General features: G+C 43.4%; 3 protein-coding genes across 3 annotated transcripts; all 3 read left to right on the top strand.

Annotated features, from left to right (window-relative positions):
* Positions 1 to 2,515: 2,515 nt before the first annotated feature.
* LOC133512197 (frizzled-7-like) lies at positions 2,516 to 3,465 on the top strand. Its single transcript, XM_061841581.1, has one exon. It carries the CDS (start codon positions 2,615 to 2,617, stop codon positions 3,077 to 3,079), a length of 465 nt encoding a protein of 154 aa, XP_061697565.1. The 5' UTR covers positions 2,516 to 2,614; the 3' UTR covers positions 3,080 to 3,465.
* A 1,591-nt stretch (positions 3,466 to 5,056) lies between these two features.
* On the top strand, positions 5,057 to 9,542 carry LOC133512196 (frizzled-7-A-like). The gene is made up of 2 exons (XM_061841580.1): positions 5,057 to 5,402; positions 5,640 to 9,542. The coding sequence occupies exon 2, from the start codon at positions 5,641 to 5,643 to the stop codon at positions 7,336 to 7,338; it is 1,698 nt and encodes a 565-aa protein (XP_061697564.1). The 5' UTR covers positions 5,057 to 5,402; position 5,640; the 3' UTR covers positions 7,339 to 9,542.
* Positions 9,543 to 14,376: 4,834 nt separating this feature from the next.
* On the top strand, positions 14,377 to 22,042 carry LOC133512541 (olfactory receptor 1D2-like). Its single transcript, XM_061842273.1, has 2 exons — positions 14,377 to 14,406; positions 21,104 to 22,042. Exons 1-2 carry the CDS (start codon positions 14,377 to 14,379, stop codon positions 22,040 to 22,042), a joined length of 969 nt encoding a protein of 322 aa, XP_061698257.1.
* The last annotated feature ends 958 nt before the right edge of the window (positions 22,043 to 23,000 follow it).

Genomic DNA, 23,000 nt, shown 5'->3' with positions numbered 1-23,000 from the left:
TGTAAAAAAATAACCATTATAGATATTTCTATATAATGAGAATGCTAAATGATCACATTGATGCTCACTTGTCTCCAGTTAAGAGATGGCCGAGTCTCAAACGTTTTATTTTCTTTCTTCTGGCTGAAGCATTTCAGGAATGCTTTCACAACTGTGTCAACCTGTTTTTTGTTGTGCAAGTGCTCACGTTGACTAGGAAGTAAAAAAAAAAAAAAAATAGAATCCCTCTCCACTACTTGCGTTCCTTGCATTGGTTCAACGAGATGAAGCAATCCAAAAGATCTTCGAGGGAAATCGCAGTAGGCTAACGTTCCCAATCGATAGCTTCAGTGGCCGGTGTCTTTAATTATTACACAACTCTGTTTACGGACGTTCGACGCGGCTGAAGTCAACAAGTTTTCCTGCATGCTGCATTCATTCGTCACACGTAATAAATCAGTGTAGTTTGAGTAATAGCAACAAGAGTATAAATACTCCGCAATTGTTTTACAAACTCTCTGTTGTTCGTCAGTACTTATTTATTCTTATTCTCATTTACAAAATTCTGCCTTGTGGTACAGGCTACATCTACAGTAGGTGAAATATGCGGCAAGAGTTTAAAAAAAAATAAAAACATTTGGGTATTAAAATGGCAGTAAATTGGTAACACTACGAAAGTACTGCACTTGAGTGACATTCATGGCACGCTAAAAAAAAATGTTTTTGAACAATATTTGAATTATTATTTTATTCAATCTCAACTGCAAGACATATGGACCTTTCCGACCTGTCAGTCACTCGGATAATAATAGCCAATCAGATAGCCGCATTGTCTTAACCCCTGGCTTGCCACGCCCCTTTCGCCATATTGTCCCACAAGCAATGCTGGGCTAGTAGCGTGCGCTTGGAAAAGTTAATGTTACGAAGAAAATGGTCCTCAGATGCGCTTGGGGAACGTGCAATTCCAATGAAAGATATCCTGCTAGCTTACAAGGGGCCCACTTGATTCATTTCCGAAAGCCCAAAACACAGTTGACAAAGTGTCTATGATCGATTAAGGCTTGCGGAAGAGTGCACGTACAACTAAATTAAACTCAAATTACTCGTGATCTTTCCAAGAAAAAAGTACTCACCCTGCTTTACATGCGCAGTACGATTCCACTATTTTATTTTGTTGGATTTCAATATGAAGTTTGTGAGGCGCCAAACTTTTTTTTTGCATTGATCGTCAACGTTTCGCTGTAACTCTGACACTGCGTCCTGCTCCGTGTAAAATCTTAATTCCGTGTACATATCCTTGCATGAAATAGTTGAGACCTCTCTAGAGAACTCTCTTGGACAAGTCTGACGCATTTGGCAAAAAACATACCGCAATATTATCTGGAATACGCGTTAAAGAATCCGCTTCAAACCTATTCTGTTCAGTCGCCATTTTGGAAGCTTGTGGGACATGGCAAATGTAGCAAAGGGGTGCGGAGCTTAAGATCGCCAGTCAGAAAGGTCCACTAGCATTAGGGGTTGATGTTAAAGTGCTCTATATAAAGTCAAGTACTAGTGCTCAGTATTGTAACTCAGTGTTCCTCAGTTTATGTTAAATTAAGTATTTGTACTCGTTCTGGGTTGAGGCTAAAAAAATGATATCAATGCATCACAAAGTAAATTTCATAGTCTGTACTTTTCAAATTCTACTTGAGTGAAGGGAGTTAAATCGGGACTTTTACCACTTTGGAGTAACGAGTACAGGGAGTCCTCAGGTTAAGACGGTCTTGACCTAAGACGTTTCGACTTTACAACGCCCGTCCCCCGTCCGCCATTTTGTCTGGCTAACGCTTGTCCGAGCTTGTGCGCCGGGAGTACCTTCGCATTTTTCGCCCTCCTTTTTAGACATTATCGCCCCAAAGAAGAAAGTTGTGTCTTTTAGCAATGCTTCTGCGGCCAAAAGAAAATCCATGACCATGGAAATGAAGCTCAAGATCATGAAAACATCGGAGAAAGGAGAGCGAACGACAAACATCGGTAAAGAGCTGGGTTTCAGTCGGTCGACCGTGGTGACAATTATTAAAGACAAAGCTCGTATTTTAGCGCATGTGATGAAGGTTTCCGTTTCTCTGTCCGATACAACGATCACAAAACAAGGTTCTTTGAAACTTGTCAAGATGGAGAGGATTAAGGACCATGTTCCTTCGCAGTAGCTAAGCACAGCCTCCCCTTCTTCTTCTCCATCCACCTCTCAGCAGTCATGCTAAGTACACCATCTTGTTTATTTCAATCTATTCGTATTTGTAAATTCTGACCTTAATAGCGGGATCAGACTTACGTAAGTCGAAATTTGAGTTAAGTCGCTACTCTAGGAACGGATCTCAGTCGTAGACCGCGGACTCCCTGTAGCTATTGTGCTACTTAAGTACAGAGTGGGAGTACTTTAACCAAATGAAGCTCGTAAAAGTTTGGCTAAAATGTTGCTGTTGTGCAAGAGTGGGTGTTTTTTCCCCCCGCCTCCAACCTCCCATTAGGAAAAAAAGAGTGGGCTGCTTGATGAATTTTGTAGAACGACCTCAGAAAGTCACGACGGAGTAACTCAAAGGGAAAGACTTGAATTTTTGGCTTTGTTTTGTTTTTCTCCTCATCGAGAAGTATGGCGGCGTCCTGGTGTTTCGCAGGCTGCTTGCTCGTGCTGTCCCTGGGCGGGCTGCCCTTCTCGCACGCCCGGCGCCAGGGCGACAGAGACCGCCGGGAGCTTGGATCTTGCCAGCCCATCAAAATCCCGCTGTGCACCGGCGTCAAGTACAACCTGACAATCTCGCCCACCCTCCTGGGCCACACCACCCAAGAAGAGGCGGCTGCCGACCTGCGCCACTTCGACCCCCTGCTGGAGGCCCGGTGCTCGGCGGATCTCGTGTTCTTCCTGTGCAGCGTCTACGCTCCCGTGTGCACGGTTCTGGAGGAAGCCATCCCCCCGTGCCGGTCCCTGTGCGAGGATGCACGTCGGGGATGCGAAGGCAATATAACCGCGACGGGCTTCCGGTGGCCGGAGAGGATCCGCTGCGAAACGTTCCCGGTGGGCGGATTGTGCCTGCTGGGCACGGGCCGAACGGGCTAGCAGACCAAAGGAGGCCTCCGTTGTTTTTGTTTAAGCGCAAACAGATCCCGAAGACAAAATTCAATTCAAGTTAAATACAACTGAACTGCACTTTAGCAGTGAAACTTCCACCTACCACTAGAGGGAACCCTTCTACTCGTGATCCATGTACTACAATTTTGGGAATCAATGGACCATGATATTAAATCAATTATGAACATAGTCGTGTTTAAAAAAAATCACATTTAAAAAAATGTTAGTCTTAATTAAATCTTTCGTCTTGTAATTTAGAGAATAAAAGTAGGGATGGAGAAAAAAGTTGTAACATCACTACAATATGCATTTAGATGAAATGATTTCACTGCATATATGAATGTGCACGTTGCAATAAAAGCATCATAAGCTGCGGTCCACCATTTTCATTTTGGCTATGACGATAAATCTAGAGATGTTTTTTTCCCTCGATGCTCCAAAACACTGCGCTGTCCCCTTTTTATGCTCCCAAATGCAATTAGCATCACGTAATAGAGATGCTTTTTTTTTTTTCCTGAGATATTCTTAGCATTTGGTTATGTGAAGTTTCTATTATTAGAGGCACTATTTTTAATACATTTTATCTGATTACACAAGCATTAAAATGATCACTTTGACATGTTTTCTCCTTTTATTTGCTCCACGGGAATTGTAACCGTCATTGTCGACACGAAGTACTATTCATGTTTGTTTGTTGGGTTTTTTTTTGAAAGAAGTTTACTTCTCCAAAAAAATGTTTTTTTTACTATGTAAAGACATGTTATGTGATGGGGGTCCCTGTATTTTGAACTATTAACATGGGCAATAATGCACATTTACAATTTGCACAACGTCTCTCTTTCTAGTATGTCTGGGCGCCCAACCTCCCCCCACGGATTGCCAAGCTTGACTCTACAATTGAAGAGTGAAAAAGAGAAGCTCACTTTTCTAGTTTATCTACATAAGAAATCCCCATCGGGTTTTAACAAACTACTTTCGCCGGTCTTCAGTCCAAACTTGACCTTTCGGCCCCTTTTCTATACAAGTCGACTTGTTTGGCGGTGCGCTGACAGCGGGGGGAACTCCGCTGACTTTTCTTTTTATTTTTTGGGTTCAGCTTCACCCCAACTGGATCCCCTACCTCCTCTCTCCTTCCTTTCCTGTCCCCTTCCCCCCTCCTCCCTTACGCCGACCTACCCCCCACATCCTTTCAAGCCACTCAGGCAAGAAACCAAATGCGGTGAGGCCAAGGAGAACCGCCTACGCCGCCACCCTCACTTTGTGGCCTGTGTGCGCTCCAATCGATTGTGTTGTAAATTCGACCCAGTGTTGGGGTTTCTTCCCACAGTGGTTGTTGCTGGAGGCGTTTGCAAAGGCCTGTGGGGACAATGGGCTCTTACCTTGCAACTTTTGACATTTTAAATAGTTTTTTTTTTAATTATTATTATTTAACCACAGTTTCCCAGAGTCTGAAAACTTTAGCTAGCAAGCTAACTAACATAGATAGATAGATAGATAGAGATAGATAGATAGATAGATAGATAGATAGATAGATAGATAGATAGATAGATAGATAGATAGATAGATAGATAGATAGATGGATAGATAGATAGATAGATAGATAGATAGATAGATAGATAGATAGATAGATAGATATAGATAGATAGATAGATAGATAGATAGATAGATAGATAGATAGATAGATAGATAGATAGATAGATACTTTTCACCCTAATTTTTGTCACTTTGTCGAGAACTTGGCAGGAGTGGAGATTGTGACGATTTTTTGGGTGAAATCTCTGGTGTAATTTAATTACTGTAGCATAGTTTCCTGCGACGGGGAGTAAACGGCCAATCGGCGACGAGTCCTGTAGGAAAACAAGCGCGCCGATTGGCTGGGGCGCCGCGGTCGGTTTCAAGGCTTCCCCGCGGCCCGTTTCGGAAGGGGGAGGGGGGGTTCTTGTGAATGGGAGGGGGTGCCTTGAAACCGAGCCGCAGCGACGAGACCAGGCTACTTCCAACCGCTCCGGGAAGCCGACACTCGGACGAGTCGAGTCGCAAAAATATAAAGACAAAAAAAAAAAAAAAAAAACCATAAAAAAGAAAGATGCACATTTAGGACGGTTTTTGGTTGTTTGGGGGGGAAACGTGGAGCACAGGCTGGTGAGCTTTGCTTGGCGTCGTGTTTTCCTTTTTGGGTGCCTCCTCGCCGGTCGCACCGGACAAGTGAGTGAGAGTGGGCTGCTCGGAGTCACTTACAAAGACCGTCGAGAAGTCATGGCACGACGGAGGATTAATTTGGATGAGACTGCTTGAAAGACAAAAAAAAAAAGTATATATATATATATTTTTTTACCTCTGTGGATTCGCTCGAGTTTTACGGACGAGCAGCGACGCGCTGTGACGTTACGTGTAGATTCGCGACGCTTTTTTTTTTTAAAATTGTATTATTTTTCTGCGGACCTTTTTTTTTTTTTTTTGAGTCGCCCGACTTGGATCAAAGTTTTTTTTTTTTCTTCCTTCCCTTCCCCCCCCTCCTCCTTCTCCTCCTCCTCCTCCTCTCGTCAAGTATGGCGGCGGCCAGGTCCAGCGCTGGCCTCGCGCTTGTGCCGATCATGTGGCTTCTGTGCGGGTTGCGCTCCTCACCCGCCCGTGCTCAACACTACAACAGCGAGAGCGCCATCTCCATCCCGGAGCACGGATTTTGCCAGCCCATCTCCATCCCGCTGTGCACCGACATCGCCTACAACCAGACCATCATGCCGAACCTCCTGGGCCACACCAACCAAGAGGACGCGGGGCTGGAGGTGCACCAGTTCTACCCGCTGGTGAAGGTCCAGTGCTCGGCCGATCTGAAATTCTTCCTGTGTTCCATGTACGCTCCCGTCTGCACGGTTCTGGAGCAGGCCATCCCGCCTTGCCGGTCCCTGTGCGAGCGCGCACGGCAAGGGTGCGAAGCCCTCATGAATAAATTTGGCTTTCAGTGGCCCGAGAGGCTTCGCTGCGAGGCCTTCCCGGTCCACGGGGCCGGCGAGATCTGCGTGGGTCAGAACACGTCGGAGCCCGGCGGCCCGGGTTCGTCGTCGTCCTCGTCTCCGTACCCGCCCGTGCCGGTGACCCTCCCCCCCAGCTTTGGCCAACCCAAGTCCCCGCCGCACAACCAGTTCTCCTGCCCGCTGCAGCTGGACGTTCCGTCCTACCTGGGCTACAAGTTCATGGGCGTCAAAGACTGCGGGGCCCCCTGCGAGCCCGCCAAGCCCAACGGGATTATGTACTTCCGGGAGGACGAGGTGAAGTTCGGCCGGCTCTGGGTGGGTATCTGGTCCATCCTGTGCTGCGTGAGCACGCTGTTCACGGTGCTCACCTACCTGGTGGACATGAGGCGCTTCCGCTACCCCGAGCGGCCCATCATCTTCCTGTCCGGCTGCTACTTCATGGTGGCCGTGGCGTACGCGGCGGGCTTCTTCCTGGAGGACAAGGTGGTGTGCGTGGACAAATTCAAGGATGATGGCTACAGGACGGTGGCCCAGGGGACCAAGAAGGAGGGCTGCACCATCCTCTTCATGGTCTTGTACTTTTTCGGGATGGCCAGCTCCATCTGGTGGGTCATCCTGTCCCTCACGTGGTTCCTGTCGGCCGGCATGAAGTGGGGTCACGAGGCCATCGAGGCCAACTCGCAGTACTTCCACCTGGCGGCGTGGGCCGTGCCCGCCATCAAGACCATCACCATCCTGGCCATGGGCCAGGTGGACGGCGACGTCCTGACCGGCGTCTGCTTCGTGGGAATCTTCAACGTGGACGCCCTGCGGGGCTTCGTCCTGGCGCCGCTCTTCGTCTACCTGTTCATCGGCACCTCCTTCCTGCTGGCCGGCTTCGTGTCGCTCTTCCGGATCCGCACCATCATGAAGCACGACGGCACCAAGACGGAGAAGCTCGAGAAGCTGATGGTGCGCATCGGGGTCTTCAGCGTCCTCTACACGGTCCCGGCCACCATCGTCATCGCCTGCTACTTCTACGAGCAGGCCTTCCGGGAGCACTGGGAGCGCACCTGGCACATGCAGACGTGCAAGCGCTTCGCCATCCCCTGCCCGCTCCACAACTTTGCCCCCATGACGCCCGACTTCACCGTGTTCATGATCAAGTACCTGATGACCATGATCGTGGGGATCACCTCGGGCTTCTGGGTCTGGTCCGGCAAGACCTTGCAGTCGTGGAGGAGGTTCTACAAGCGCCTTAGCAACGGTAACCACGGGGAGACCACGGTGTGAAGCGGAAAACCAGGTACAGCAATGACAATAATAGAGAAAATGAGGTCAGATAGCTTTCATTTTTATACTATTTTGGACATATTTTTCTATTTGTCACAAGGCCCGCAGGCAGAACTGATTCTCCTCTCTATATTCGATATCAAATGGAAGGATCTGCAGTTCTTTTTCGACGATCTCAGAACTCTTTTGAATTCTTGGATTTTAAAACGTGCAACCTCATCGTCATAAACACCGGACTTGAAGTTACTCCACCTATTTACTCGCTCGCTACGTCCTTATCGTGTTCCGCTCCCGTGTTGAATGTACGTCGCTTTTCACGCGATCCAATAACGACTGATGGGCCTGGGGGGGGGGGTTTAAGCCGAGTGGCGCCAAAAGGTCCGAGGACTGTGAATGCATTTTGTAGGCTTTTCTGGATTTGACATTTTTACGTTAGTCTGCTTGTAGACTGAAATGTTGTGTGTTAGATTAAAAACAAAAAATAACAGCTGCAGCAAGTAATGTTGTTGCCAAGTGATGACGCACAATTCTCAGAAAACTTTTTTTTCCCCTTTTTAAGTGTCCCCCACCCCACCCGCATTGAATGTTCACTCCGAAGGTGAATGAAGTTAGTTTGTGTCTCTTTGCACAAAGGATTTTTTTTTTTTGTTTGTTTGTTTCTATATAATATAATGTCAAAAGAAGCGACTTACACTACGAACGGCCCGTTCGGTTATATTGTGACGACTAAATTCCCCCGATGGATTTTCTTCTTGACCTTTAACCATAGAGCCACGTTGCTCTTTTACTGCCATAACACCCCCCCCCCCCCTTTGAGTGCTCCTCACCACTGTTGAGCCGTTCTAGCGTCTACAATGTAAAAGCTCAAAACTTCTTGTGAAATTTTTTGGCGTTCCCGGTTCTGTTATGAACTCATCGCTACCGCGGAACGCGCCGATTAGCGACCGCGCGCACGCAGACGTTAGCGTCAGCTCGGTTTTTGCGTGTGCGTGTGTGTGTGGTCCCTAACATCGGTGGACCCCACCCCTTCCCCGATCAGAAGGACTTAATACGTTTCTTCTGCGGGGGTGGAAACGGTGCTGGAGGATCTTTTGAATGTTTATTCTCGCTTAGATTTAGACGATTGTTCACACGTTAGCCTGCCATTCTTTTGTTTTTAATCGCCTTAAAATGTGTTTAAATGGATCTGTGCTGGGGAGGAGGAATTTTATTTTATTTTTTTATGTTTTTTTTTTTCCAGGTCCAGACTGAACTTTTTACAAACAGAGCGAAAGTGCGTGCGCCACACGGGCGCCGCTCCTCTGTCCTCGCGTGCCTCATCCGTAATGGAAAAAAAAAAAAGCACAGATCAGCTTTAAAATCAAATAAATGAAAGAAATTTAAAAAAAAAAAAAAAAAAAGGTCACTCGGGTTTGAATGTTTAGGCCTGCCTGTCTGCGTTTAGCAAGTCGGCAGTTGTCCATAATGTCTTTTTTTTTTTTTTTTTTTTTTTGCATGACCTCGAAATGTGTACCAGTTGATAATCTAGTAACGGACATAAACCAAGTGTCTTATCGCATAACTCCACCCCTTTATTGTGTATTTACAGGAAAGCGCTGCTTCCCAAAATGTAATCCGAGCAGGGTTTCTTTTTCTTCCAAATTATTGCATATATTTCAATCCACTTGTTGATAGAGCCGATCGTCAGCCTTTTCTTTTGGACCAGAACTAGAATGCGTCTCCGGACCAACAACAGTCCTTGTCGGTGCACATTTTTTCTACGTGTAAATAACGCAAAGATAAAGAGTTTAAGATGGAACGGAGGATGAGTTATTGTTTTTCCATCGCGCAAACTACACACTCAACACACTACTAGACTGCGACACAATCCTAGAATGCGTAATGTACATATTCTTTTTTTATTTTATTTTTTTTAATAGTGACTTCTTAGCAGTTCACGTAAAAGAAATCCCCTTATGAATGTGTCTATGTGAGTGACCCGAGACTCGCCCGTTTAGGTTTTTGGTCATATCAGATTCATGTATGTACTATATATGATTGTGCGTGTGTGTGTGTGTGTGTGTGCATTATGCAAATTATCCATTTAATATGCCCAATTTCTTATATTTATGGGGATGCTCATCTATCTTTTTTTTACTTCCTTTTAAAGCCTGTTGTATCTGTACAGTCTGAATAAAAGTGATAAGGTTTGTAAACGTGTCGCGTGAACTTTGTGGTTTCTGTGAAGGAATTTGACGGATTACCGACAGCGCGTTACTTCCATATATTTTCACGTTGTTTTTTTTTTGACGTTTTTTGGACTGCTGGAAAGGCATGACCTGTTAGATGTCGGGTGCGGCACAGAGGCGACATTGTGAACCTCCTCGATACGACATGTCAACAGACGGTGAACGATAAATAACTTTCAATGTTATTGTTGCTGCTGCTGCTCTGGCTGACAAATACACTTTTCATGACCCGGATTTAATTTTGCACTGCTAAACTAAAATGCCTGACGCCATGTACTGCGTGTTCTAATAAGCACTCATGTATATGACGGGGAGAAGCGATAAATCGTTTTAGTTGTGACGCCAACGTCTAGATCAGTGGTTCCCAAAAGTCAAGCTGGGCGTCTCAGTGAGTCGTTCAAAAAGCTCCCGGACCCCCAACCTCAACTTTCGCCAAAAATGTAGTGCCGGACGCAGGTGTGCCATTCTGGTACAAAGGAATACTCAATTTTAGTGGCTCACGTGCTCTTGCTTTTTATTTTTTGGACAATAAATCAAAACGTGGTTCAACACTGGAAAGTAGCAATTCGCACATCATAATGAGCTTCCAGGCCATTTTGTTTTTGCATCTTCACATCTAATAAAGAGTTGAAAAAACCCCGCCTCACGCTTGTACGTAGTAAACAAAGGGAACGCGGTATTCCACAGCTGATTTGGGGAATTTTGGGAACAGTTTCAACCCCTCGCACCAAAAGGTGCCGTTTGACTTGTTCTCAAATTGTTGACGGATGGCTTCCGAATGACTGAGTTCGATGAGTTCTTCCTTTCTGTCGTCATCGTCGTGCATCGTGTCAAGATTGAAGCCAAAAGGATCTTGAACCCATGATTCTTCTTTTCCAGACAAATAATGTCAAATAGTGGTCAAAACTTCCCTGCAATGTTTTCAAACGCTGTTGGATTTCTTCTTTGATATCAGCTTCTCTCATATCGAGGCTGTCAAGTGCTGGGAAATTAGCAAAGTTATCATTTCCCGCTCGTTTCTCCCATAAAGCCAACTTCCCCAGAAAAGCTGAAAGTTTCTCCTTCCCCCGAAATAATGTTGAAACTTGGGCCTTGCAGCGAAAGGTTGAGCTCATTCAATAATTCAAACACGTCAGCGAGATATGCGATGTCCGATTCGTCATCTGGGCTGTGAGACATAGTGAGACACAAATTTTTTTGTTCTTTTCTTCAGAAAAATATTTTATTATTACTCTGTCTCAGACATCGTGTCGCGGACTCCCTGGAAAGACGTTTTTCACCCCCACTTTGGGAACCACTGGTCTAGTTAATCATTCAAATAGCGGCTATAAAAAGTACATACTCCTGTTTGAATGGCAGTTTTTTTGTCATGTAAAGATGAAGAATATATTTTTATGTAAAAGTAAAAAAAAATGTAGTTGCAAAAGTGTGCACACCGTCTTATAAATGGGTCTGTAGCTGCATTCAGAATTATCCATCCATTTTCTTAGCCGCTTATCCTCACGAGGGTCGTGTCAATGGGCAGGAGGCGGCGTACACCCTGAACTGGTTGCCAGCCAATCGCAGGGCACAGAGAGAAACACGCATTCACAATCACACCTTGGGGCAATTTATAGTGTCCAATTAATGTTGCATGTTTTTGGGACGTGTGAGGAAACAGGAGTGCCCGGAGAAAACCCACGTAGGCACGAGGAGCACACAAACTCCACACAGGCGGGTCTGGAATTGAACCCGGGACCTCAGAACTGTGAGCCCAACACTTTCCAGCTTCTCCACCGTGCCACCCATTCAGAATTAATCACATTCAATTTTTTTTTTTCCAATGGAAGTCAGCATACAACTGCTACCATTTAAAGTCCATCTGATTAACCCCAAATAAAGCTCTGATGTTGTAGTTGGCTATTTTTTGTCCCTTTTCTTGCAGAATGCTAAGATCCAAGAACATTTCAGGGAAAGCGTATTGGATCAACTTTTTTTAAACAACTGTTTGTGGTTAATCATACACGTTTCCATCATAGTAGGTGTGTGCTGACTTCCATTGAAAATCTTGCTCAATTCTGAACACAGCCACATTACACATATATGAGAGTGTGCACACTTTTGCAAGCTCATTTTGGTCTGTTTGTACTGGGACGGGCTCCAGTACTCCCGCGACCCTCGTGAGGATAAGCGATTCAGAAAATGGATGAATTGTCCAAGTTCTAAAGTCACATTAAATTAATTTTTAAAGTGTTTACCTTTGTTTATTTTTAGTTGTCATTTATGTTAAAAAAACGATGTTTGCAACATAAAATTTGTAGTTGGAGAAAATGTACATTCACTTTCTAATATTGTTGTCATCATAAGTGAAAGTAAAACTGCACCGTGGGAATCAAGTGTAACTGTAAATTTCTACTATTTTACTTCACAAAAATTGAAAGATGTGTGTACGACTTTTTCAAAACTTTTATTGGCTAACGTGTGTGCTGCAATTTCCCACGTTGCGGAAGATTGCGTCACCATAGCGCCCCTCACCGGCTGCGGGAAGAAGTACGGGTTCGGATGTGATGACGTCATTTAAAAAAAAGCCACGAGGACGTGGAGCCGAGCCCCGACGTGCACGTGCGCGCCGTCACGTGACCCTAACAAGTAGTTTGGACGATGGAATTGACCCCTGAAGTGACGTCACGCCACGTGCGCTGACGTAAGACAAACAGTAAAAATGGCAAATACAATACAATACATTCTGAACTGAGAGAGACGCCATGCTTCTGATTTCATTCAATCATTCACACGTAGCAATGTTATGCTAGCGATGAACGTCTCATTCATTTATACGAGATGTGGATTAAAAATCAAATTTAGGGCATATCTTCGTGCAAACACAGTCTGGTTAAGCTTCTGGCCGCGAGCCAGCAAGAAATCAATACGTTTGTGCAGTCCGATCATAGCTAAATATCGCTCAACAAAGAATAAGTGTGTCAGTCGTTCACACGCAGTAGTGTTATGCTAGTGGAGAACGTCTCATTCATTTATACGAGACGTGAATTAAAAATCAATTTTAGGGCATATCTTGGTGCAAACACAGTCTGGTTAAGCTTCGGCCGCGAGCCAGCAAGAAAGCGACACGTTTGTGCAGTCCGATCATCGCTAAATATCGCTCAACAAAGAATAAGTGTGTCAATCGTTCACACGTCGCAGTGTTATGCTAGCGAAGAACTTCGAATTCCTTTATACGTGACATGTATTGAAAATCAAATATAGGGCATACCTTCGTGCAAACATATCTGTTCCGGTTGATATTAGATGGATTTAGTTGATGATGCGGTCTTCCACAAAGTTTGATCCATCGAAGGCATTTTTTCGTACTGGGTCTTCGGTTTTGGAAAGGGTACGAATGGAACTCCACCAACTAGCCTTTCAGGATACCTGTCGTCACTATTACAAAGTCCGTGACTACAACTCTTAACCATATTTTTTGTTAAATAACCCAAATACGCGATAAAACGCTAACTAAATCTATACTAGACCATGCAATGTTGTCTGAGAAAATGGCAGGAGCAAAAACGGGCTTTGGATTATGCAGATCTCTGGCCTCTGATTGGTCAGTGACGCGGATTGCGCAATATCCACTGAGGGGTCAATTCGAACATGATTGCAAAGATAGTCAAATTCAACATAATAACTGATTATTTTACAAAACCACTTTGTCCAAAGATCAACGAAATGGAAATGTATTATTTTAAAGTGAGGCCTCTGTGGAACCAGGGTCTCTCTTTTTTTTTTTTTTTGCAAGCTCGAACATTGCACATCCTAAAACAGCATTTGTATTTTTGTAAACAACAACAATGATTCAAAAGTTGTAATTAATACTTTGAAATATGACTCCTTAAACTAATCTTTAAGGCCACTAGCAAATATACAGGAGCATACTTTTTTGTTTTTAATTGCATTACTATTTCTCTTTTTTAATGTCTTTTATTAATGGATGAAAATTGAAGATGCGCATCTTATATAAGTCGAAGCGCAGATATCTTATTTTCAAATGTAAAGAGCAAAAGTAAAAGGTCATCAGAAATATTAATATTCTAAAGTACAGGGGCCTGGAAAATATAAAATACAGTAATTAAATACCTGTTTACTTTGTACAAATGACAATTGTTGATTGTTATATTTGCTTTGTGAGTGATCTCTAAATTTCTCTATTTACTTACATTCGAGCAACAAAATATAGTAAATGTTTTGCATTATGAACCATATCTTTAAATGTGAATCAAATCATAGCATTATTAGTTACAAATGCAGATTTTTTGATACAACTATTAAATTAACATATTTGTCAGCAACACCGAATGAATATGCAAATGAGTACTGTATGTTTCAATTAAATGCTTTCACACCCAAATGCAACCAAACCTATGAAATATCAGCGTTTTGTACACTTTTCCACAAATATCTTTTGCATGCTTCTCTTATTTTGGAAAGTTTGAAACCGTAGATAAGGGGAGTGAGTGATTGATTATTAACATTAAATTTGTTATCCTCAAGACACAATATACAGTATACTTATGGTCATTGTCCATCTACTTTATGAAGAGGTCCAGTTCCTGCGGCAGCAAAACAGCCCCACAACATGATGCTGGCACCGCCATGGTTCACAGTTGGTATGGTGTTCTCAGGTCTACAACTTTCCCCCTTTTTCCTTCAAATGTAACGTTGGTCATGATGGCCGAACAGCTCCACTTTAGTTTCATCAGACCACAGGCCACGTCCCCAGAAGTTGAGCTTTTTGTCTTGGGTGTCTTTATGTAAACTGTACTCTTTAAGAGTAATGCCTTCATTTTCAGTGAGTGGACTTTCAGTCCGAGTCGGTGCAGGAACTCATTTCACTAAGGATAATGACACTTTCTTCCCACCTTCATCCAGCATCTTCACAAGGTTTGAACAGATGAACATGACACCATCAAGCATCTGGAAATTGCACCCAAGGATGATTTCTTTTGATTCTCCCATGATTTCAAATTAGGACCAGAGTGTTTGAGGTGTGGCCTTAAATACGTCCACAGATGCGCCAGTAAATAACTCACATGTTGTCAGTGAACCTATCAGGAGCTTCCAAAGCCATGACCTCATCATCTGTGCTTTCCTATATTCTATAAAGACATTGTAATTTTTGTGTATGTAAACTTTTGACGTCGAAGAAAATAATAAAAATAAAATTCTCTCTTCCATTATTGTGTAAGTTAACAAAATAAAATAATTTTGGTGATCCTGACTGACCTGAAACAGGGGAGATTTCATCCGATTTGACTTCAGGCAATGACACAAAAAACATGAAATGTGTTTTTACAGTGTATGTAAATGTCGAGTTTCAACTGTAGATGCATCCCATCTGCAGAAAGCACCAAGTGTGCATCTGCGAACATCTGGCAGAACACGAAAGGATACGGACGTGCACTGCCACCTATGTGGTGCACCAGGAAATTGCAAAGTCCTTACATTTCCTCTGTCCACAAATATGAGCGCAATGACAAAAGCGTTGGCCGCACATCCCGAACAGTACCACAGAACCACAAATACAAGTACTTTATCTGTCCCCATGGTACGGGAAGGAAACCCAATCTTTCTGTTCCGCGTTCCTTATTACAGCTGCAGTATGAATGCTATTTATAGTTCAAGCACGCAAACCAAGAGACCTGCTGGGATTAAAAAAATTAACATAAAAAATATTGGACGATGATCTGCGGCTCAATTTCTAAATGCAAGTTTCTGTGGGAAGGGCCCCAATGCAGTTTAATTATAAAACAAATACCGTTACTGAATTATTAACACTTTCCCCATCACTCTGTGCTTCTGACTATTAATTTGGTTCAATTTAATCAACGGTTCTTTAGAAAGGTTTGCAGAGTTCAGGTGTTTTGTTGTTCAATATATGTACTCCAGTCCTTTGAAAGTAAAATGCACCGCAGGCATATTTCCATGTATTATTTTTATTGCTAAATTGGACAAACGTATATATTGCGGCGTGCCAACTGTACACCGCTGCAAACTACCAACATATTAAATTATTACACCCGAGAGGAGCACATTTTCTTACCTATTTTGTGGTCTATCATCATGAAAGTGTTTTTATGAAATTATAATAGCAAATTTTGAAAAAAATGTCAACAGACTGTCCATGATGCATTCCATCTTTACTTGCTGTAATTGCATCGATTTGAAATTCGCAGCAACCTCATCTGGTTCTTTTCTTCGTGGGGATTTGAAAGGGGACGGAGGGATGGTGAAATTCGACGCAACCTTGGAGGTAAAACCTGCACTGGTGCGCGATAACGTGAAAAGGTTTTTTCCCCCAGCACTGGGCAATAGCAGAAATATTTATATATTTAAAAAAAAAATAAAAACTTTAAAAACGGATCACGTACGATTCATTTTCAAAAGCTATTTTAACGAGACTCTCACAAGTGAAATAAACCTTCTACAGAACTAAAGGATGATTCCCACGTATATGCAACCGCCATTGTTAACATTTGACCACAGTTTCAAATGACATCAAATACATTCGTGTTTCCACAACAAATATAAAAAGCCACGTAGAGGAACTGACATTCGCATTGCTCAAATTATGAAACTTAGCATCAGTTATTTCTTTCCCACAAAATGGACACCAAATGCAAACTGTAATTGTTTTAAACAGCAATACACGGTTCTGTTGGGTTCCGGTTCGCGAACTGGTGGCAACAAATCGAAGAGGCTCCGACCTGCGCGACGGTTCAGTAACTAAATACTGCTGAATTTTGACCAAATGTTGTGAGTACTGGACGTGGGACGCTCCTTGTGATGACTTCAGTGGACTAAAATCATCATCTGTATAATTTAATACCCAAATTGGAGCCGTTTGCGTTCGTGTTGAAGCTGCGCGGCCTAGCCCAGCCTAGCCTAGCCTAGCTTGGGGAAAATCAAGCAACGTATGTAATCAAATATTTGCTGAGGAAGTACACATTCAATAGTGAGTACTTACACGACCTGCAAAACCTACGTTTTGTTTACAACGAGGACCGTGAGTACTTACTTACTTATACCAATTTAAATGTGCCTATAGGCCCAGACCAACTTAGCTTAGCTGGCTAACAACGAGTAGCAGGATGCAGAACTGGAGGTAGCAGAAATGAAGATGTTGAGGTTCTCGGTTGGAGAGAGAGCAGATTTCGATGGTTTGGACATGTTCAGAGGCGAGAGAGTGATTATATTGGTAGAAGGGTGCTGAGGATGGAAGAGCGAGAGGAAGACCAAAGAAAAGGTTGATGGATGTGGTGAGGGAGGACATGAGGACAGTCGTAGGTGTTTGAGAGGAGAATGCAGGAGATAGGCTTAGATGGAAAAAGATGACACGCTGTGGCGACCCCTAACAGGAAAAGCCGAAAGGAAAATAAGAAGAATACACGGTTCTCTTCCTTTGAGATGTGATACATTTGTGGTACATGCAAATGAGGAACATCAAATTGTTGTGTATTCATCTTCAGCAAATTTTTCGAGTGTTGATATATGTCACAGGTTTAATTCCCCTTCTTGACGAATACTGCGTGTTGGGGGTGTTTTGGACCATAAAAATAAATTTCCAACTCAAAATGCAGTTAAATCCTCACAGCCAGCTGATAATGAAACTTAATATTAAGAGAGTTTTCAAACTTCTCAATGTACAAGTTAAGAACCTCCAGTCCGGGGGAGGACCCAAATGCAGGACTTCGAGGCAGAGGCATAATGGCCAATGTGGTTTATTCCGGAAACTGGGTCATACATGGTGTAGCAGTCGGACAAGGCAGAGGCACAGAAACACTAGGCTAGGTGGGATCCACAAGACATACAGCAAGGTCCAATGACTCTGGTGCAAATTAAGAAACTCAACAGGAAAGGATCAATCAACTGGGCATAGAATCGCTGTGACTAGGGTTACTCAAACTTACATGTAGAAGCGGAGAGTCCCACAGGCAGTGAATACAACTCACAAACAGAAAGCAAGGAACCGGCAAATGCCAGGAACAAAACTCCAACTCCACCAGCACTCGGAGTCATGTGATTCAGTCGTGTCAAGTGAAAAGGGGTCAGCGCACTTGCGTTTTTCATCTTTCCGCCATTTCTCACAACCACTCCCCAGGCTTGTTTTCTCAGTCTTCTCCTCCGCTCCGTTTCCTTCCTTCCTTCCTTCCTTCCTTCCTTACTCGGATTTGTTGACAGGACGAGGACGATGAAGATGTCCCCGCTTGCCAAACCGGACATTTCCTTTTATCCTTTGCGGAGCACCGCAAAGTTCCAATCGGCAGAGTACTTGATCACGAGGGAATTGGAGATATTCTTGTTTTATAACGTGAAACAAAGTAAGTTTTTAGAGTGTCTCGCATCAAAAAGTGTACTTCTTTGCAAGTAGATTACATCATTTATTACTATTTTAGTCCAAAATCTCTGTCTTGACTTTCACTTTCACTTGTGTCCCATCTCAGTGAAGATGGCAGCACAAGACAAAAAGACTAATGCCCAGGGTCAAAATGGAATTAAGCAGAGTTAAAAATTATCTGAACGCATCCGAATCCTCGCCTCGAGATAGCCAGTCCGCATATCCCATGCGATCCACTTCAACGGAAAAAAAAAAAAAAAATCACAACTTTCTTTTTGGGTTAAATGGGGAAGACTTGAAGGCCCCATGAGGTGGAGACTTTTTAAAACTTCACAAGAGTGTTACAGTTTTGGTCGCAAAGGCCGATCCAGTCATTGCAAGTGAGGGATTTGCATCTTAATACAGCATTAAGTCAATTTACATCCATCTTTAAAATTATTTTGCACAAATCTCTCTGATCTTCCGAGCTGTTTAACACATACCAATGGAAAGTCTTGGCAATAAAAACTGAAATGTGAATCGCTTTTCTTGTATTCATTTTTTTTTTTAACATCAAACCCAAACATTTGTAGTCTTTAGTACCGTAATTCCCGCCCTACAGAGTGCACCTGGTTAAAAGTCCCACCAAATACTTTTGCAAAGGAAATACCATTTGGTACATTCATATGCCACAGCTGTGTAAAAGCCGGAAGTACCTTCATTGAAACCCACATTCAAACACGAAACATTTACAAAGAAAGACAGTACACAGAAAGAGTTTAACGCTGGTGCGGTGCTAACGCTAACGCTAGTACCGCACGAAAGCAAGCCCTAACGCTTACAGGGCCGGTTAAAATAAAACGTACCGGCAAATATCACTGAGACATGCCAGTAACACAGCAGCAGGGGCCGGCAAAAGTAACTTCCTCGGCACATATATTCTACCGGTCTCATTCTTACCTTTGCCGCTCGAGTGGCCCCTGGCGGCCGTTCGAAAAAAAAAAAAAAAGCACAAATTCGCCGCATCACCGCATAAACCACAGGGTTGAAAGCGTGTGGAAAAAAAGTCACGGCTTGTAGGCCGGAAATTACGGCATTATTGGGCTCATTGTTCCAATACTTTTGGAGGAGCGCGTCCCTGTCGTGTTTTTCTGGACCTCTTTGTTGTCGCTGGCACGTGTTGGACATGTTGGTGTGTTGGCTCCACTCGGGAGCGCCGTAGTCCCCCAGCCGCGTAGTGACAGCGGATTGACGTCGTGGGGATAGTGGACGCATGACCCTGAGGTCTAATCATCGTGTTTACACCGTTTTTGGCCGCTGCCTTCCGTGTCAGAGCATCGGAACAAAAGGGAATTACATCAGCTAAATGTCGGTCTCATCGATACTCGGGGAAAAACATGTTTGTCTCTGGCCATGTTTGGGGTCCGTGTCTCTTTAGACAAAAATAACACTCATTAAGGGATCAGTGTGGCAAATAAACACAATAGCAAGCAAACAGGGGAGCCATATTAGTCGCTGTTTTTATGTTCAATTAGACTTAATTGTAGCTTGCCAAATTCTAATACTTATTCTCTGATGTGACATAATTGACGATTTATTTTAATGACAACTGGATTGTCGGGAGAAATGCACAAATGTAGCATAATAGAGTGCCTTTCGAGACGGCAGTTTATCTTTACACAAAGTCTCTTTGTGTTTATATTTACTAAAGAGCAGCAATGAGAAAAAAATACTATTTATTATCCGTTCTGTCAAATTTCCTGTTCCTGCCAGCTTTTTGGGCCGGGGGGCGCACACGAGCAAACAGCCACCTTTAAAAATTCCAGACAATTGGGCATTTTAAAAAATGTTGGTAGAACATCTTAAATTTAATCCAATTAAAATGGCCCTGTGCCTACGTGGGTTTTCTCGGGGCGCTCCGGTTCCCTCCCACTTCCCAAAAACATGCAACATTAATTGGACACTCTAAATTGCCCCAAGGTGTGATTGTGAGTGCGGCTGTTTGTCTCGACGTCCCCTGCGATTGGCTGGCAACCAGTTCAGGGTGTACCCCGCCGTTGACAGCTGGGATAGGCTCCAGCACTCCTCGCGACCCTCGTGAGGATAAGTGGCAAAGAAAATGGATGGGTGGATAGATTTACTAAAGAGCAGCAATGAGAAAAAAAAAAGTTTATTATCAGTTCTGTAAAATTTCCTGCTCCTGCCAGCTTTTTGGGCCATGTGACAATAATGATAATGACAATTGGGCATTTTAAAAAACTGTCTTAGGTTGAGGTTGTGACTTCTGCACACTTCCTGTTTGAGCTCCTCCCATAGATTTTTGATATGAATTATATGACATTATTTCAGTCACCAATGAAGGAAAAGGACGTACAATTTTGCCCATGTTCGGACAGAATATTTGAGGGTTATGGTCGCAGAACTCCACCACGACATACGACCATGGCATGTTCATTTTAACTTGCAACTCTCAATAATTTTGGCTGCAGTTTGGAGCTCTTGAAATCGGGTAAAAATGACCAAAATGGCCTCATTTATCAGATAACTTGCTACGCTCAATAAAACAGTAGGGTGGGGAACAATAAAGCCATCCGACGGGATAATCCGTTCGTAAAAATCAAGAGATGCAACTATATCGGTAGCAGACTCCTCAACCGTATCCTTAGATACACTGTACATCGATTGTTGGAACGCGGACTGGCTGTTTCGAGGCGAGGATTCGGACGCGTTCTGACCTTTTTGAACTGTTGTTTAATTCCATTCTGACCTTGGGTGTTAAAATCTTTGTGTTTAGTCCATTTCCAACAGCTCCGGATAAAACTGAGATGGGAAGCAAATGAAAGTGACAGTCAGGACAGAGATTTTTCACCAAAATAGCAAGAAATGATGTCATTTACTTTTAGATGAGAGAGACTCCAAAAACTGTAATGTGTAATATGTAATAAAACAAGAATAGCTCCAATTCCCTCGTGATCAAGTACTCCGCCGATTGGAGCGTCGCGGTGCTCAGCAAAGGATAAAAGGAAGTGTCCGGTTCGGCAAGCGGGGACATCTTCATCGTCCTCGTCCTGTCAACAAATCCGAGTCAGGAAGGAAGGAAGGAAGGAAGGAAGGAAGGAAGGAAACGGAGCGGAGGAGAAGACCGAGAAAACATGCCTGGGGTTCGTTTGGGACAAATGGCGGAAAGATGAGAAACGCAAGCGCGCTGACCTTCTTCCACTTGACAGGACTGAGCCACATGACTCCGAGGCTCCGAGTGCTGGTGTTCGCCGTCACCTTGTTGTGTTACGCCGCCATCTTGCTGGTCAACGGTCTTCTTATCGTTACCATCGTACTGGAGAAGAAACTCCACGAGCCCATGTACTACTTTGTGTGTAACCTGTGCGTTAACGGCCTTTACGGGACGGTTGCCTTTTTCCCCAAGTTCCTTTACGATCTGTTGTCCGAAAGCCACGTTGTATCGTACGTGGGGTGTCTGTTGCAGGTCTTCGTCATCTACTCTTACGCGGCATCGGAAATTGCAAATTTAGCCGTGATGGCTTACGACCGCTACGTGGCGATCACCCGACCGCTGGAGTATCACGCCGTTATGACCAAACGCAGGGCGCTGATGTTGGTGAGCTTCTCCCGAGTTGTGCCAATGCTGTGCCAGGCCGTGGTGACCGGCATGACCTCCAGACTGGAACTGTGCGGTTCCCACATCGGGAAACTCTACTGCGAGAACTGGTCGCTCCTTCAGCTGTCCTGCGAGCCCGTAACTATCAACAGCGTGGTGGGATTTGCAAATATTGTGTTTTACTTCGGGCACGACCTTTTCATAATGTGCTCCTACGTGCAGTTGGTTAAAATTGCCTTCAGGTCCAAAGACGGGAAAAAGAAGTTCACGCAGACGTGTGTGCCGCATCTGCTGAGCTTGTTCAACATCTCGGTGGCTTTGCTCTTCGACCTCATGTACGCCCGCTACGGCACCAGCTCTGTGCCGCGGAGTCTCCGCAATTTCATGGCCATCCAGATTCTCGCCTTCCCGCCGTTACTCAATCCCGTTATCTACGGTATGAAACTCTCCAAGATTCGTGGCAGGATATTACAATATTTTACGAGGAAGAGGGCTTTTGAATTAAGGTGAATATTTTGTGCAACGGGACGATCAAGAGGGTCTGCTCTCCTGTTTAAATGCTGTTTTGTACAAATGTAAGAAGGAAAAATGTATTTTGACAAGACTTGTACATTAAAAAGTCTCAATATTAAGTTTCATTATCAAATGGCTGTGATTATGTAATTGGACGTAACGATATTTTGAGGTAAGCATTTATTTTTATGGTCCAAAATGCCCCCAATACGCAGTATTCATTAGGAAGTGGAATTAAACATGTGACATATGTCAACACCCGACAAATTGCTGAACATGGATACATAACGATTTGATGTTCCTCATTTGCATGTACAAATGTGTCCCATCTCAAAGGAAAATAAACGTGTATTGCTGTTCCCTTCTCAGTAAAAATAAAAAAATCAAAAAACTGTCAGTAGTTTGCATTTGGTGTTCATTTTGTGGATCCTTAATGTGAAAAAAAATAATAATGATTTTCACAATCTTTCAGAAATGCAAATGTCACTTCCTCCAAAGGGTTTTACATATTTGTTGAAGAATTTGACAGTTTGTAGTTATTGGTGGGGAAAAAAAATTGTTTAACTTCGGCGTTGATAAAATTCTAAATGGATTTACATGAGTGGACATACAGAAAATATCTACAATGCACTTTTTAAACTCCACCTTATAAGCTGACCCTAAATGATTTGCTTCGATGCAAATTAAATAATTAGACTCAAATGTAGAAATTTAAGTAAATTTTAGACAAGTGAGAGAAATGAATGAAAGCACAAACACAAAAATACATACAGTACTGTAGTTAATAATTATTAAATAATTCCTTAATTCTGTAGACTACTTCTTCCTCCAAAATCTTTCTATCCCGTTTAAAGTTAAGTAATGGAAATTAATGTTTCACATGATAAGAATTACAAAATATAAAAGCATGTCAAAAAGCAGGGAGAAAAATGAAAACTAAAATACAGGGAAAAAA

Source organism: Syngnathoides biaculeatus, chromosome 14 (genome assembly GCF_019802595.1).
Source record: "Syngnathoides biaculeatus isolate LvHL_M chromosome 14, ASM1980259v1, whole genome shotgun sequence".
Taxonomy (NCBI): domain Eukaryota; kingdom Metazoa; phylum Chordata; class Actinopteri; order Syngnathiformes; family Syngnathidae; genus Syngnathoides; species Syngnathoides biaculeatus.
This window is presented reverse-complemented; position numbering and strand designations above follow the sequence as displayed.